A 16,397-nucleotide genomic window follows, 5' to 3' on the forward strand; every position below is an offset into this window, starting at 1 on the left:
CAGTGGGCAGACATGACTGGGTGGAACACAGGGAATCTTACCAGGACACTCAGGCCGTGTCGAATTAGCCAGGGCTTCTTGTGGTGCTACAGCAAGAGAGGTCTCAGTAAGGGTTTTGGGCGGCAGATGGGGCATGGGCTCAGCAGCCCGTGGTGTGCTTGCGATGGGGCTGCAGAGCCCCCCAGCTGCCTGCCCCCGCTGCGGGAGCAGGCTGAACAGGGCAGAGGCTGTGCTGGGCTGGGCGCCCGCTCCTCCCACTCACCCACCCACCCAGAGGGACCCCCATGGCTGCTTCTGCTCCCCCACCAAACGCTGTGCCAACCCCACAAAAAGGCCAGGCCCAGGCAGTTGTGTACAAAACCTGAAATAGTTTACTTTGCTTTTTTTTTTTTTTCCTTTTTTCTCTTTTTTTAAACTTTGCTCTAGGTTTACTTAGATTTCGTGAACTCGATACAAGAGCATTTGATATGAATCGGTAAATAAAACACCGTCATAGATAGATAGCCACGATAAACTTTGTTAGAAATGTACATGTCGCGAAAAAATAATAATACTAATAATAATAATAATCATAATAAAAAAGCCGGCGCGACGCCCAGGCTGGCGCGGCCCTCGCCCGCGGCCGCAGGTGGCTCTGGTTCCCCGCGGGCGCCGCGCCCCGGTAATGTGTGTATATAAACAAAGCCCATAAGAAATGTACAAATATAAAAAGCTACAAACATTAATAAATTACATCGTCACAAAACACGGAAACACTCCACAAGGTGCTAGTAAAATAACTGTCTCCCTCCTCGTACAAGAAGTTACGCAAAGAGCTGGTACCGGCGGGCGGCGCCCCGGAGAGACTTTCCCCTTATAAAAAACCGGTGGTGGTTATTCCAAAAGCTATGTACAAGCTACATTCTAGGAAAAGGGTGCCTCGGGAAACGCAGCTACACAGGGCGACGGGGGTTGCCTGAGAAACGCGCCCGGCGGCCCGGCCCCGGCCCCCCGGGCCCCCCGGCCCGGCCCGGCCGCCCCCCGCCGCCCGCCCGGCGCCTGAGGGGAGGCCCCGCCCGGCCGGGGTTAGTATTAACTTTTGGCGGCTAGTCACTCTCAGCGCTCTGAGAAAGGACATCTATATTAAAAAATATTTATAGCAGGATTCTGTACACTCCGACCGCTGAAAGTTAAAGGGATGACGGGCGCGGTGGCCCGGAGCCGGGCGGCACGCCCCGCCGGCCCCGCCGCTAGAGCAGCAGCTTCCCGTTCCGGTGGATCTTCAGGATCTTGCCGAGCCGCTGCTTGGCCGTGGCCATCCCCTTCTTCGTGCGCTTCCCTGCAACGCGGGAGCGGGTCAGCGCCCGCCCGGCCCGGCCCGCGCCCCCGGGCTGCCCCAGGAGCCCCCCCGGGCTGCCCCAGGAGCCCCCCCGGGCTGGCTATGGAGCCCCCCCGGCTGGCTAGAGCCCCCCCAGGCTGGCTAGAGCCCCCCCGGGCTGCCCCAGGAGCCGCCCCCCGGCTGGTTATGGAGCCCCCCAGGCTGGCTATGGAGCCCCCCAGGCTGGCTAGAGCCCCCCCGGGCTGCCCCAGGAGCCCCCCCCCAGGCTCGCTCAGGAGCCCCCCCAGGCTGGCTATGGAGCCCCTGTGGCCCTCCCTGGGCTGCCCCTGCCCCACCCCCACCCCCTGGGCTGCCCCTGGGGCCCCTCCATAGGCGGCCTCTGGGCCCCCTGGGCACCCCCAAGGCTGCTCTCGGAGCTTCCGCAGCCTGCCCCTGGAGCTCCCCCCGGCTGCCCCTGGAGCTCCCCCCGGCTGCCCCTGGAGCTCCCCCCCGCTGCCCCTGGAGCTCCCCCCGGCTGCCCCTGGAGCTCCCCCCGGCTGCCCCTGGAGCTCCCCCCCGCTGCCCCTGGAGCTCCCCCCGGCTGCCCCTGGAGCCAGCCGAGGCCCCCGCCGGCCCCTCCAAGGCCACAAGCATGCCCAAGCATTGGTGCCCCCCCCCCCTCCCCAGGCATCCATCAGGGCTCAGCGGGGAGCAGCACCACCATGGCAGGGGCACATGGCTGACCCCCAGCCCTGGACCACCCCCCGCTGCTGCTCAGGCTGGAGGCTCATTCCTGCCTTTGCTGGGGCTTCTCCTGCCACCGCAGTGCCCTGCTGCCCGGTGCCCTCACCTGGCCTGACGCCAGGCCTGGCTCACTGCTGATGGGCACCAGTGGGAACCCAGCCACGCCAGCACGGTCCTGCTCCTCAGTGCCTGGCAGGAGAGGCTGCACACACGCAATCACCCCACCGCTCCTTGTACCTGGCAGTGCCAGCCTTCACCACGCACCTGCACGCTGCCAGGGATTTCTGGGCACCTCTCTGCCTTCCTGCGAGGGAAAGCTGCAGCACAGGGGTGCTGAGCTCACATGCCACCATAAGCCCTGGGCTAAGCACTGCCCCGAGGATGCCTGGTACTTTGCCCACCACTCTGAGACCGACCCATGTGCCATCACAGTGCCACGTTTCTTTTTGCCTTCTCTTCCCCCAGAGCTAGACAGACCACCTGCATCCAGCCCTGCCAGAAGGACACTGAAAAGATGCACATACAGACACACACACACGCGCGTGCACACACACACTACACTGCTTTCCTACAGATGCAGGCCAGCACCAAGGCACTACAACACACCCAAAGTGGACAACGTCCCCTGTCCCCATACCGATGCGAAGACACCACCGCCATGAGCTCAGGCCTTTGCCCATGAGCTGTGTGGTTCAGTGAGGTCTGTGCTCCCTGTGTCCTGGTCCAGTGCAAATACTGCAGCTGCTCGCTGCCCCACCACTCGTCTGCTACCACCTTACGGCCAGAAACTCCCCTGGTCACCAAGGCACAGGAGTCTGCCAGGCACAACGCACACCTACGCAGTCTTTTCTTTTCCCATCATGCTGCCACTGATGCACTCATGCGCAATACCTGCAGAGATTTCGCCCCTCTCCACTCTTCCCATCTGCAATAAGTGCCCCAGCCTTAAAGACTGTGACAGTGTGGGTGACACTTTCTGTGGGAACTTTCCTCATTTCTCATCCTTTTGCCTCACTTGTTAAGATTGAGACCTTCCCTGAGGAGGCCCTAGAGCTCCCTACTTGTGCTTCATCCCACCATCTCCTTCCACAGTTCCTTCATTCCCAGTGGTGCCCAAGCTGGCAGTCCCCAGGCTCAGCACTTCCCTGTGCTCCATGCAGAGAGATGCCCTTGGTGCCCCCAGCTGTCCCAAGACCCTGCACAGGAGGCCCTGAAAGTGCTCCGCTCCCTGCGAGGTCAGCCACTCACTTTCTGGGCACATGGCTCCTTCCCTCCTTTGAGGACTGAGCTATACCACGGGCACCGTGTGATCCACATGCCTGGCCACGCTCCCTTCACAATGCCCTGACTGGGCCGCCTAGCTTACCAGACTGGGATTTGACCCCATTCAGCACTTCTCTTCCCATCACATCTTCCACTGGCTTGGACCTGTTTTACTAATGCCACCACTTCACCACAAAGACACCATTCCAGGCAAACACGTTCACTCCACTCCAGCTCAGCAGACAGCCACAGGTATTACCAGCTCCTGGCAGGACTCTGGCTATGCACGTCCTCCTGCATGGCCCATTCAGGCTGCTCTGATGTTTTACTGTTTGCCAGGACATCATGCACTACCTCTAACTTGCTCTGCTCGAATACAGGGGAACACAGGAAACATCTGCCACGTTGCGTCACCTTCTACACCAGGGCCTCTCCCAGTGGGACTGCACACTTAATCCTCACGCTACATGGTGCCTGTCCCACCCACCTGCCTCTGTCAGGCCTTCTCAGCAAAGTTCAAGCAGAGAACAGGAGGTCCTAGCTTAGACTCCAAGACAGCCTCAGCTTTGTAACGCTCTCCCTACAGCAGACAACAAGCGACCTCTTCCTCTCTTTTGGCTTTGGTGTTGTGCAGCTGTGTTACTCCCAAGGTCTGATACTCCTCTGCTCCCTTGTGGCAAGTCTCAAGACAGGTTTGCAGATCTGCACTGCTCTACGCTTGCTGGCTGGGATGTCCTCATCTACATGTCAGCATGTGTTGGTGTACACACACCACCCAACCACAGCAGTGCCTGACCTAGCCCTGGGCAGAACAGCCTTCACGGATGCATCTTCCCCTGGACAAGGCTTCGCCAGAGAGGCTGGACCATGATGTGACCACTGCAGGTGTTCCTCAGGAGCCTCGGGGCACGCCCAGGAGTAATTCCTAGCATGGGATGCCTCACACCATGCAACAAACAGCCCAGGAGCAAAACGCACACATGGGCCCACAGTGCCAGAACAGCTAAGGCCATGGGCCCTATCTCTAACCAAATCCAACCTGCCAAAGCACTTCTGCATACCCACAGCAGGCACAACAACATGTGAGGGCCCTGCAAAAGGCACGGATTACATGACCAATTCACCCTTCCCCATTCCTACACCATAACCCCAGGCGTTTCCTGGTACCTTTGGCGGAGGCATTGTTCTGCGAGGATGATGAGGGTCTCCTCTGTGTGAGGAAAACACCGGGTGCCATCGGCTGCGATCCCCTGTTAGGCTGGGCGACCCCAAAGGTGCTGGCCCCTGCAGTGTACTCGTGGTCTGTGAGGCTGCTGGCATGTGACTCCAGCTTCGGCTCTGGCGAGCTGCCTTCCTGAGCCAGTTTGTTCGCGTTGTTGGTTGACAGCTTCTTTTTGGTATTTTTTTTCTTCTTGCCTTTTTGTTCCTCCTTTAAAATGACAAACATGAAGCTCAGATTAATCCCCAGAAGACCTTTAGCTATGGCAAGGGCCAGCGGCGTTGCTTAGGGTCCTGATACAATGAAAACCCACGAAGTTTGCCATGTACAAACTGCTCGGGGTCTGTTCCGATATCATCTCGCTCACAGCTCTCTCTGCTGCACGCACACGTTTGCCTTTCTTGCATCTATGTATGTTTTGTGCAGAGCCTCCTTGTTTGTTAACTCTGCATACACTGCAGCAAGCGGGAACCAGCCAGGACCAAAATGACCCTGCCTTGGGAGACCAGCGTGGTTTTGCATGAACAAATCTTTCGATGTTCCACAAAAATTGGCAACTCCTATCTTCAGGTATCTTCATACACTTTCACAATAGCATGGAGGATATTAAACATCCCACTGATTCACAGATTCTGCTTCCTGCTAGGACACACACATTATCTCCCGACCTGTAACTGCACTAACACACACATACCATGAGAACAGTGGCCTGTCACCGTCCTGTTTCCTTTGCCTACCTTTAGTTGGCTTCTTGATGAAACCCTGCTACCATTCTTAGAGCTCTTCTACTCAACACTGTGCATCACAGAAGCCCAATGCCACCAAAACCTGCATCTCCAGCAACTCGCCAAGGTGTCTCACCAACCTTGGTCCAGCAGACCTTGTCACCTTTGCACCTCATGGTGTCACACGTATGGGGCCTATGTGCGTTAGGTGCTTAGCATCTATCTGACCCCTTCAGAGACTGGACACTTATCAACACCCAAAGGGCCTCAATATCTTTGCTAAAGTGACCCACAGTTACCCACAGTTCACCAAGTCTTTGGAAGTAAACCCTTATGCTTCCCAGCAGCTGATTTCCACAGACAAGGCATTCACACCAGTCAGACTCTCAAATGCACATCAATATGTGGTTCATGCATACTCCTTTTGGGCAGCCTCCTTCTGTCTTAGCCTGGGAGCTATGCTTGCTTGCTCCTATTTCTCTACACTTCCAACACATCGCCTGCTCTGCTCTGTGGTGTTGTCAGACATGTTGTGACACTATTGGACTTTCATCCCATTCATTTCCCCTGAGACTGCTGAGCCCTGTGTCACTGGCATGAATAAGCACTGAGGAGGACTGACACTGCGCTGCTATTTGGGCATGTCTCTGCTGCTGGGGGAGAGGGCTTTCCTTCCCTGGCAGCTACTACTTCTCAAGCAACCTCACCTGCTGTGACAACTTTGCAGCGGCAGCGGCGAGTCCAGTTTCAATGGAGGCGACTCTCGTGCCCTCTCGCACTGGTCTGTCTTGTCGAGGCACTGAGGGGCCAACTCGTGCTACAAAGAAAGTAGATGCAGGTGAGATATGCAGCACGTGCTTGTCTGAGCAGCATAACCACACAATGGGCAGCGAGGCTCTGCCCTCCTGAGCAGGGAGGGCCAGGGATGCTGCAGCCTCTGCCCTTCCTTCCCTAGGATGCACGCGAAGGCAGAAGGTGCCAACAGCCTCCAGTCACAGTGGCTTGGGGAGAAGCTGCCAATAAAAATGTAACACAGCTGAGCAACTTCACTGGCAGCTGCAGCTGCCTGAAGCCAAAGCCATGGGAAGTTTAGCCTATGCTACAGATAGGAGTGACTCCAGCATCATTTCCAAATGGACAGTGTACACCGCTACGTCAGCTGGGGATGGACATGCAGTGCCACAAGCTGATGAGACATGGGCTGCTTGTCACACACACAGCAAGCCGCAGACTCCCTTGTTAACGGGCCTTATCAAAAGGGTCTAAGGACCTCCTGGCCTGTCACTGCCTCTGGTGAGCCGCAACAAAAACACCCTTCCAGACCACCAGCTTTGGCTGAATCTGGAGGAGACTTCCCACACTCTCTCTCGTTACTCTTTACACAGTCAACACCTAAAAGCCATGGCTACTCAGCTGTCTGGGGTTCCACTGTTATACCACTGCTAAGGTGGCCACCAATTGTTTCACTGCCAAGAGTATGAAATAAAATAAACCAACAACCCACCGAGGAATTACTTTTTCCAGTCAACTGATTGATGGAGGAAGGCTAACACTGCTCAGCGCTGAGTCCCAGAGACCAGTAATCACCTCCCACTGTGCTGGAAAGGATTAATCCTTCACATGATAAAGAAATTGCTAGTTGTGGTGTTACAATTTCCACACTCCTTGAAAAAATGGCTGGTTCTTTAGGGACCTGCATGACTTAGCCTGAGTCTGGGCAGAAGAGACCACTTGGACTTACCCGTTGGACTGTAAGGGGCATCATCTGAACTTTTCCTTTTCTTTGATCGGGATTTGAATACTGGATTATCTTCATCTGATTCGAGAGAAGGGTAAACTACAGTAGGAAACAAAGGTAATAGTTTCAATGTAGGAAACAACTCTACCCTGCACAGAGGCCCACTTGCTCTGTACAGGTGGGGTGACTACAGGCATCGCAGCTATAATAGCAAGGTCCCCTAGAAGTACCACTGAGTGGTGACACAGCTGCAACACTCAGGGGACTTTCTCCTGCTCTCATCCACACGTTACACTTGGGAGCTGCTGTCAAACTGTGACCAGGTACTTTCAGGATACAGAGTGAAACTTCTCGGACAGGAAAAATCAGTCTTCCTCTTGTCTGTGGAGCAGCAGCACAGCTAGAAGGGACAGGAACAGGTTTCCTTATCTCAAGTTGGACTGGTACTGAAGACACATCAGCCAACCACTTCACTCAGCACCACACTGTCCTGGCCTGTATGACTGCCGCACAGTTAGGCAGAGCCAAATGAGACACAGTGCGAGTGCCCAAAAGATGAATGTGAACCATTCCACCAAAGGACCCTTCACAGGCCTCTGAGATAAACACCACCTTATCTGAACTTTGTCCAAGCCTGTACTATGAAGTTTCTGTATTATTTTTTTTTCTCATGTGCGTTTGATTTTCTTGCCAGTTGCCATTTGTTACGTCACTGGTGATTTTGGCATTACTGTGGCATTTAGCCACTGACACTAGAAGTCTGCTGATCAGATGTGGCACAAAGCAACCCTCTAGAAACCAAGCCTGCTCACAACAAAGACTCTCCATTTGCTGGCAGCACAGACACAAAATGAGCAAATCCAGCCCTCAGCAGCGCAGAGCAGAGCACAGCCTTGCTCATGCATGGCATCTGTCTGCAAAGCACACCCCGGTCCAACAGCTTTATGGAGCTGCTCTTTCCCAAAGCACCTTCCAGCGCTACCGCTGCATCCCAGCGCACACAGTGCACTCTAAATGGCTGGGCAGCCTTCTGCAGCATGTCACAGCACCTCCATTTTGCCGTGATATCTCTGTTAATAATGGGAGAAGACACACTCCACTTTTCCAATTGTAACAAATGATTCTGATGGCCATGCTTGCCAGGGAGACTTCAACACACACACAGACTTTCTTGTTATGCAGCATAAACCTCTACCCACCTCTTGCCCTCTTTGCTACGTCAGGCTTTCCAGTCTCTATCAGTCTTTACATTATTACTTTTCTTCATTTCCTCACTTCTTATACTCAAAAAAGGTCCTGTAGATTATTATTGCAGAACTGATATAACTGGTGCAAACTGGCTTTGTGCCCATTTCTACTTCAGATGTTTGCACTCTCTGCCAATACTCAGAACACCACTGGATCCCTTTTCCAAGCACAAATTCAACTCATTCATCTCAGCTAGACATTTTATTGCTATTGTGCAGACAAGGACATTTCTGTCGTAAGTACCAGTACCTGACACACGTTTCTGGGGCAGTTTCCTGTTTCTTGGCTGACTGATGCAGTTTCAGTGGGCTTCCGTGCTTCTTAAGATCTTCTGATTGCGACTTGCCTCAAATATAGTCTACCTGGATGGCCCTATCACCACCGGCTCTGTAGTCCGTCTCCTATTGTACAGCGTTTGCTTAATTTTGCCATGCAGACCTCTTGTTATTTGCACTCCTCCTTACCAAAATATCCAGTCGATTTTGATGTGACAGAAACTGAGCAAGCATATCATGAGAAACATGGGCAGTATTTGCAAACATGCACAAATATGTACATGCATACCCAGGCACACACTCACACAGACCGCTTCGTTCATACTTACCGTAATCTGAATCTTTAAAACAGGCATCTAAGTGGTCCTGATCTTCATCGTAATCTTCGATGTCAATACTGTTCTTTGTGCTTTTCTTTAGTAACCGCTTCCCGGCATTTTTGTTGCTGCCACCACCCGCTTTTTTAGAGTTTTGTGTGGAGATGGAGTTATTCTTTGCCTGATTGGTACCCCATGATGTCTGGAGGCAGGACTCTGATGACTGGAGGTTTGCCATCGATAGCATGCCCTGGATTGCTTCCTGCGTGCTGGGTGAGGCAGGTGGCTGACTGCAGGGAAACATTGAGAAATACAAGAGCTGTTAGCGATTCCAGAAAAACACAAACCCCTCACAAAGAGTTGACTCCTTTTAGTGCACAGTGTTGCTGGAAGAGATTTCCTGATTACTGCCCTTTGAGCAGCTGGGCATGCCACAAGTGACACCAGTTATTTTTATCCTAACAGCAATATCACAGACAGCACATTAGATTTGGGGTTGCTGCCCCAGAAGCCAGGAAGCCGTGCTCAGCACGGCTGGGCACACGATGTGCAGCTCCCTGCAGGCTGTTGCTGCTGGTGGGTGAGGACAGGGGTCAGGTAACTTTTCAAAGCCTGTAACGGCATTCCCAACAGCACAGTGTCTCTGCTACCAACTCTGAGGACTTATGGGTCTGCACAGGAGGGGGATGTCATGGTGGGATTCTGCCACATGCTGCCAAGCAAGTGGAGGAAGAATTTGAACAACTGGAAGGAAGCTTATGATTACAGGCCACAGTTCACAATGGGGGCTGTCACGACTCCAGGATCTGCTGGCAGGACAACATGGTAGGGTAGAGCAATTCAAGACCCTTCTGCAGTGCATTGGGAGAGTCTTCTGATGTGGATGTGTGACGGATTGATTATGGGAGATACTGGAGAGCTATGGACTGGATGGGTGGACTACAGGGTGGGTGGAAACCTAGCTTTCATTGAACGTGCTTTTTGGTATTTTATTGCCAGTTGTCAACAGGAATGGTACACCTGCTACAGAAAGAAATACATTCCTACAGAGTAGGCTGAGGTCAAACAATGTGTAACTTCTGACTGGCATGTATGCTTAGCAAGGTGGGAAAGCATGCTCCTGAAAATACAGAACATAGAATGATAACCTTGTCAGAGAACGCCAGACATTAATTCTGCAAGAGGCAAAACATATCATCAAATATTTCCAGAACTTTGGAGTTTGGGCAAATAGTGAAATGCAAAAAAAACCTTGCTGTGGTAATGATATTTTTTACAGCTATGCAATAGAAGCCACTCACATACACCACTTCCCAAGTAAATTAGCAGTACTGCATCGCTTTCTCTTACTTGATCTTAATTTAATCCACTCTAAACCATTACAGGACTTCAGATAGAGTAACGTACAAGACATAATGGGAGGTTCTGGGCACTAATTGCTTTATAAATAATCCTGAAAACAAGTTAAGACTGGTGTTAGCAGCTAGCAACTCAATGAATAGAAGAACACCGAAAACTTATTTAGGAAAAAGACATTTTAATCCCTTCATTATCATGCCAGGTGTCTTAGCCTTCTCCCTGTCAAAGGCATATTTTGCACCATCTATAAGAAATTAACATATTTTCTTTTCAAATTTCCCCCCCCCCCCAACTGTTTTCGCAAACACTGGACTCTCAAAACACTGCCAACAGACCATCAAATACTGACCACTAGACGGGCAAATCAGACAGGAACTGCCTTAAGCAGCACAAGCTTCAACAAATAAATTGTGGAATATGATCAAAACCAGTGGTTCTGAGAGCCAAACCATAACCTGAATGTGTGTGTGAAATGTCCCAGAGGCAGAGCTGCACAAGGGCAAAGTGTTTCTCATTAGGGCATGTGCTGGCATGTACTTTCATTAGAAGTATTTCAGCATTCTAAGCCAAAAAAAAAATTCAAGAAGAGTAAGAAAGTAATTTTTAAGCTCTGGAAGGCCATATTATCTTTCTGTAGCTTCAGCAATGATTTTAAAAAAAATTATGAAAGTAAATTACCTGTGAGTTACAACTATGACTTAAAAAGCATTTAAAATGAGTGTGGGAGCAGGAGCAAAGCCACCCGTGTTTCTGCCTCCATGCTCCCTTCCCAACAGCCGGCTGGCAAGGGCCCTTCAAACACACAGTGAGGTGGCACTTAGTGATAACACAGACCCTGCCACTGCTCTGCAAATCCCAGCAGCCTTGCTTTCCTCTCCTCAAGCTAAAAAATGATGTTGTGGATGAACAGAGAAAAGGACACTTTAACGAACTGACTGGCAGCCGTTTGTGCCTTTTGCAGTGGGCTCCACTTCAGCATTCTGCATGGCCTCCCTTTTTGGGATTTTATTGTTTTCCTTTCACTCTTCTAAAGACAAGGACACATGACTGAGAGATTAGGTTACTGCTATAACCATTTGCTGCCTAGCAAGCATCTGGTGGTTTTCAGCTTCATATAGTGCAGGAACTGAAAGACATCCACGCTGGGAACTGCCAGCTTCCCCTGCAACACCCAGCATAGCATGGTAAACCCCGGTGCAGCTGCTGCTCTGTCCACAAGCAAAAGAACCACTCAGACGGCTGAAAAGGCATGGCCAAAGCAGCGTGGTGGCTGCCTGAATGACTCACGGGGCTGAGCTGTGCAGGACCAGTCCAAGATATGCCAGGGTCCGCTCCCACCCAGAGCCCACGCTTGAGCTAGTGTGGAGCCCGACGGGCCAAGCTTGCACCCACACCGAGCAGCCTGGCCTTGCAAGCCTGCTAGCAAGCCATGTGCATAGTCATCACCAGCAACTGCCATTCTACTGCTGCTCCGGAGAGCTGAAAACTGGCAGCACGTTTTCACATTATTAATGGAGATAAGCACCATAACAGAAGGGAAAACTTGCTGTTAAAACTTATTCTAAATAAAATCTCCCCCAGGACTGACCAGCCTGCCGTGCTGGTTGGGACAGTGTGATGAGGAGCAGGGAAGGGCAAATCATCTCTGTAGGAACTCAAGGAAGAAGACATTGGTCTGTATGGCACAGATGGCTTTGTGCCCTACACACAGCGCTCTCTGCAACTATTTGTTGCGTTGGGTTTAAGCCTCAAACAGCTTGCCATTGCTAGCAGTATCTTCATTAGGGAGGAGAACATAAAACAACCCTTCAGGCTATGTTTTGGGGCTTTCACTTGCCTGTGTTACCCACCTAGACTTGACAAGAGCATCCTTTCCCTGACAGCATGTTCCAGAGCAGGTGGCAACAGGCAAACAGGCATGATCATGACAAGAACACACACTATTCAGCATGGACAGACTAAGGTTTTACCTCCTCAATTGAGGCTGGCCCCTGCGCTGTCTGGGCACAGGAACAATCCCAATGCCCTGAAGCTAGGAGAGGGTATCATGCAGGGAGCCAGGGCCTCACTATTCACAACAATTCTACTACTGCCATTTCTGAGGGTTTAACATCTCTAGGCAGATCATCTCCTTCCTTTCATAAGCAATTACTGAGCCTTTCACCTATAACCTCAAACACAAAAATTGAATTTATTAATTTCAGCAGAATATTACTCGAGGGGTGGCTTCTTCCCCATTCTCCTTGCTGCCTGCACATGCTGCCTACATGGCTGGAGGCAAGGTGGAGATAAGAGACAGTAAGCTCACTTAGTGTCTCACCTCATCTCTGAATATCTATTGTCCAGTCTCATTTTAAGATTAGGGGAAAAACAGACACGGGCAAAGGAAAGTCACAGGAACCACTGAGCATTTTCTAAATCAAAGTAAGAACTAACCTGAAGCAAGAACTAGCTCATAGGGTTACAGAGAAGACAAGGCCAGACCCTCTCGGTGGTGCACAGCAACAGGATGAAAGGCAGTGGTCACAAGCTGCAGATCCGACACAAGAAGAAAAGGTCCATACTGAGGGTGGCTGAGCAGCTCACACAGAGGCTGCAGAATCCCCATCCCTGAATATATTTAAAACTCACCAGGACAATGCCCTAAACAATTGGGTCAAACTTCGCAGCCGGCTGTGCTGTGAGCAGGCGGCTGTACAAGATGACTTCCTGAGGTCCCTTCCAAATGCCATTACTCTGGCATACTTCAAACAAGAACCATTGAGAAACAGTTGTGCATGTAAGCGGAAGGCAATAAATCACCATCCCTCTCTCTGCCATAGCATTTCCCTGTCATTTCTACATTTCCCCTCACCCTACCTGCGGCCTAATGCAAATCAAGGGCAGAGAAGTAGAGCCAAGACAGTAATCTTATCAATACTTTGGAGAGGTCACAGTTGTATAAAACCATGGAACTCAAATAATTTCAAGTACAAAACCAGCATTTCCTTCCATTATTGAATAGGACCTCAAAAGAACAAGTAATTTTGCTCAGTTCAAGATTATGTGACTGCCAGTCCCTCCAAGCTTTTTTCCGTATTTCATGACAATTCTTTCAGACTTTTTCCACATGTACAGCAGCCTTTCTGCAGGGCTTCTGTCATTATCTCTCCCCCACCATTGACACAAGTACAGAAGATGCAGCTCTCTAGAGCAATCTAGGTAATGCCATCAGGGCATTTGGTTTGGTCAGCTGCAAATGACAGTCCAATATTTTATAGAAGGAAGTTTCACAGAATTCAGATAAGGTTATTGTCACAAAAAGCCCTGACCTGCTTCCTAAGTTACTGCTGGGGTTCAACAGCTCTGGCACTGGTGTGACAGGGCTCCATGCTGCCCACTTGATAGCTGGCTCTCATCTGTACAGACCACTGTGTGAGCAAAGGAGATTCCACACAGACATACCTGCCCTACTGCTACATGGAGTATCCAGAAAAGACATGCATATATATATATACACATACATACATATACCTACCCTTTATCTGCCTTACAAGTAAAGAAAGATGGAAATTGTTCCTGAGAGTTAGACACAACCGCATTGGCATTATGTTGAGACACAGTATGCTTGCATATCATGTTTCTTCCTCTTTTTTTAAAAAAACACATTATATGGCCATTTAAAAAGCCTGGCATAATTATGAAATGAAACATAGTAATTTCATTTATCAGGAGCTTTTTTCAATCAAGCTGCAATACACACTGCCAAAGCCTAATTGTTTATACAAGAGCCAAAATTGATATGACACATTCCCACTAAACTACCACACAGAGTGTAGTAATTCATGCAGAGTTTACTTATGTGACTGCATTTGTGACTTTGATTTCAGAAACCACAAAGTCTACAAATACACTGGGTACAGAGCCCAGGCTGAATGGCAGAAAAATGAAAGGCCTGAGTCCTACTCTGTTACAGTGGCAGTTTTAACCCATTGCAGACAGGAAAAGACACCACCCAAGCAAGGAAGAGAATCTTTGAGGACCATTTCTGTAATCTGTTTTTTCCGCTTACCTCTGCATTTCTGCACATCGTACGCAGGCAGCAAACCATATTACATGGAATGGTTAGCAGTGTAAACATGGCCAAGGCGGTTTTCTTTTAATTCTTACAATGGTTGATAAATTTTCTTATTTTATACCAAACTTCAAGCATGGGAGTCATATTACACTGGCAACTTTATTCCCAGAGTTAGACACACCTAACTACCTGCTGACAAGTCTAATTACCTGCCAAAACCTAAGTGTAAATTCTACATAAACACGTTCCATTATGCACCATAACACAGAATGGAAAAGGAATTCATAGGAACAATCAAACAGAAAAGAAGCGCCAGTGTGATTATTTCTTTTGAAGGGCAGGTGCAGCATCAGGGCCAAACCTCAAGAGATCAGGGAAATCTAGAACCACTGACACACTGAGCTCAGACAACAAGAAATACTCTTGTTTCCTGGGAGCTCAGACACAGTGGTACCTCTCCCCATACTCTCCACAATCATAGGAGGTGGTTGGCTGTTTTGATCAACCACTCCTTGCTAGGGGGAAGGTAGTAATGGAGCAAAAATTGGACTAAACTGAGATTAGATGTCTTCCCTAGAAACATCAGCCTTGTCAAGATAAGCCTTCTAAGGGTATTAGTGACTATATTACTTGATTTTAAAATCATTGGCTTTTTTCACCCCCATTAGGAATGGGAAGAGAACTCCTACAGCAGACTCCGCATGCACACCTCTGTTCAACAGAGAGATGAGGATCACTGTCGCTGTGCTGTAACAAGTAATAAACTTTAAATGCTGATGCACAAAGGCAAGACTGTCTCTCACAGAGCTGCCTGGTACCTCACAACTGATTTACACTGCATGAAGCCAGTCTATATAATATGGTTTAATCTCTTGTGACCATCTAAGCTGTGAGAGAGACAATTGCCTAATAAATTGAGATGATTGAATCAGGTGTTTCTGGTTCAACAATACTCCCTCCTTCAGATTTCTCCATAACTGTGTCACTGCATTGCAACCTTAAAAAATACCATCTTCTCCCTTAACATCAAAAAAAGCATTTTTTAATTTTTTTTTAACTCCCTGATAAAATTTGCTTCTGTGGTTTCCCTTGGTAACTTATTCCATATGTTCCCCTTTGACCATGAGGCATATCTTTTGGAATTCTCAGTTATGGCTTTTAACTTCCAACATTTCCCAGGTTTAGATGGTATCTTCCTCTCTGAGGGGACCTTCTCATTCTACTTCAACAGATCCTTTCAAATTTGCAAGCTGCACTTTTCCTGGGTCACGCACACTCAACACCCAGCTAAGGTACAGCACAGGTGAAAAGGACACACCAGTCTCTTTGTCCAGACTGTTCTCAACTCTCAGTCCACTCCTACAGCTATTTCTACTTCCTTCACAGGTTCTGTGGCTTTGTATGACCAAGGCAGACCCAGAGAAAGCAGGAAGGAAAAAGCTGCTGTTGGGGTCCCCCAGCAGCCATTGAATGTGGCATCTGGCTTTAGCACTCAAAGCAGATTGGCTTTGCTGCTTTGCGTGTATAAAATGGTGCGACACACCTCTTATTTCCATCCAACATCTGCTGTATGAATCATGAACAGGATAAATGCTGCTTCAAGCAGCCAGCCTGGAGAACCAACGTGCCCTGCCTGCTTGGTGAAGGTGGTTTTCCAGTGAAGGCAGAGTGGAGATGGAGCTGGCTCATTAAAATGCCAAACAAGAATAGCCTTACTGCACGTTTCACATAATTTCCCACATCACCACCTAGCCTGTCAATCTCACCTTTCAGAGGATAATTCCTCTGTTTGCACAACAGGCGTATTTGGAAGCTAGAAATTTGTGCCAGCAATTTAGTCCACAGCTTCCAAAATTGCCAAGGCTGTAGTCCCTGTGGGGCAGGGGAAAGTGCTTACATGTATACCTCTGGCTTTCTACAGAGGGGGGACAAATTATTCAGTTAAGACTGCAGCTGCTAGCAAAGATCTGCTTAATCAGCAGACTACCAGGGAGCACAAGGCACAAGACACAGCATGCTGTTCATGTCTGCAGTACCATTCTGTGCGTGGAAGTCATAAACTCAGTTGATGTTCCCAAAATCCCCTCCCAGGGATTAATTCCTAAGGTTTGAGTTAAGCAAGACATTTCTGTATGTGAAGAGTCCCACTAGCTTC

The 16,397-nt window shown here is 49.8% G+C and overlaps 1 protein-coding gene across 5 annotated transcripts in view; it reads right to left on the minus strand.

Annotated features, from left to right (window-relative positions):
• Positions 1-351: 351 nt before the first annotated feature.
• Positions 352-16,397, minus strand: part of PHF2 (PHD finger protein 2) — a 97,950-nt gene continuing 81,904 nt past the window's right edge. For 2 of the 5 annotated variants that reach the window (XM_055708145.1, XM_055708146.1), the window contains exons 20-24: positions 8,839-9,116; positions 6,990-7,085; positions 5,956-6,065; positions 4,472-4,733; positions 352-1,318 (exon numbers count right to left, since the gene is read on the minus strand). In XM_055708145.1, the coding sequence (XP_055564120.1) occupies positions 1,230-1,318; positions 4,472-4,733; positions 5,956-6,065; positions 6,990-7,085; positions 8,839-9,116 (835 nt within the window). In that variant the 3' untranslated portion in view covers positions 352-1,229. Of the gene's footprint in view, positions 1,319-4,471; positions 4,734-5,954; positions 6,066-6,989; positions 7,387-8,838; positions 9,117-16,397 lie in introns of those variants that run through there. The other 3 variants (XM_055708147.1, XM_055708148.1, XR_008731906.1) reach the window with 2 other exon arrangements.

This window comes from Falco cherrug, chromosome 4, assembly GCF_023634085.1.
Source record: "Falco cherrug isolate bFalChe1 chromosome 4, bFalChe1.pri, whole genome shotgun sequence".
Lineage (NCBI taxonomy): Eukaryota > Metazoa > Chordata > Aves > Falconiformes > Falconidae > Falco > Falco cherrug.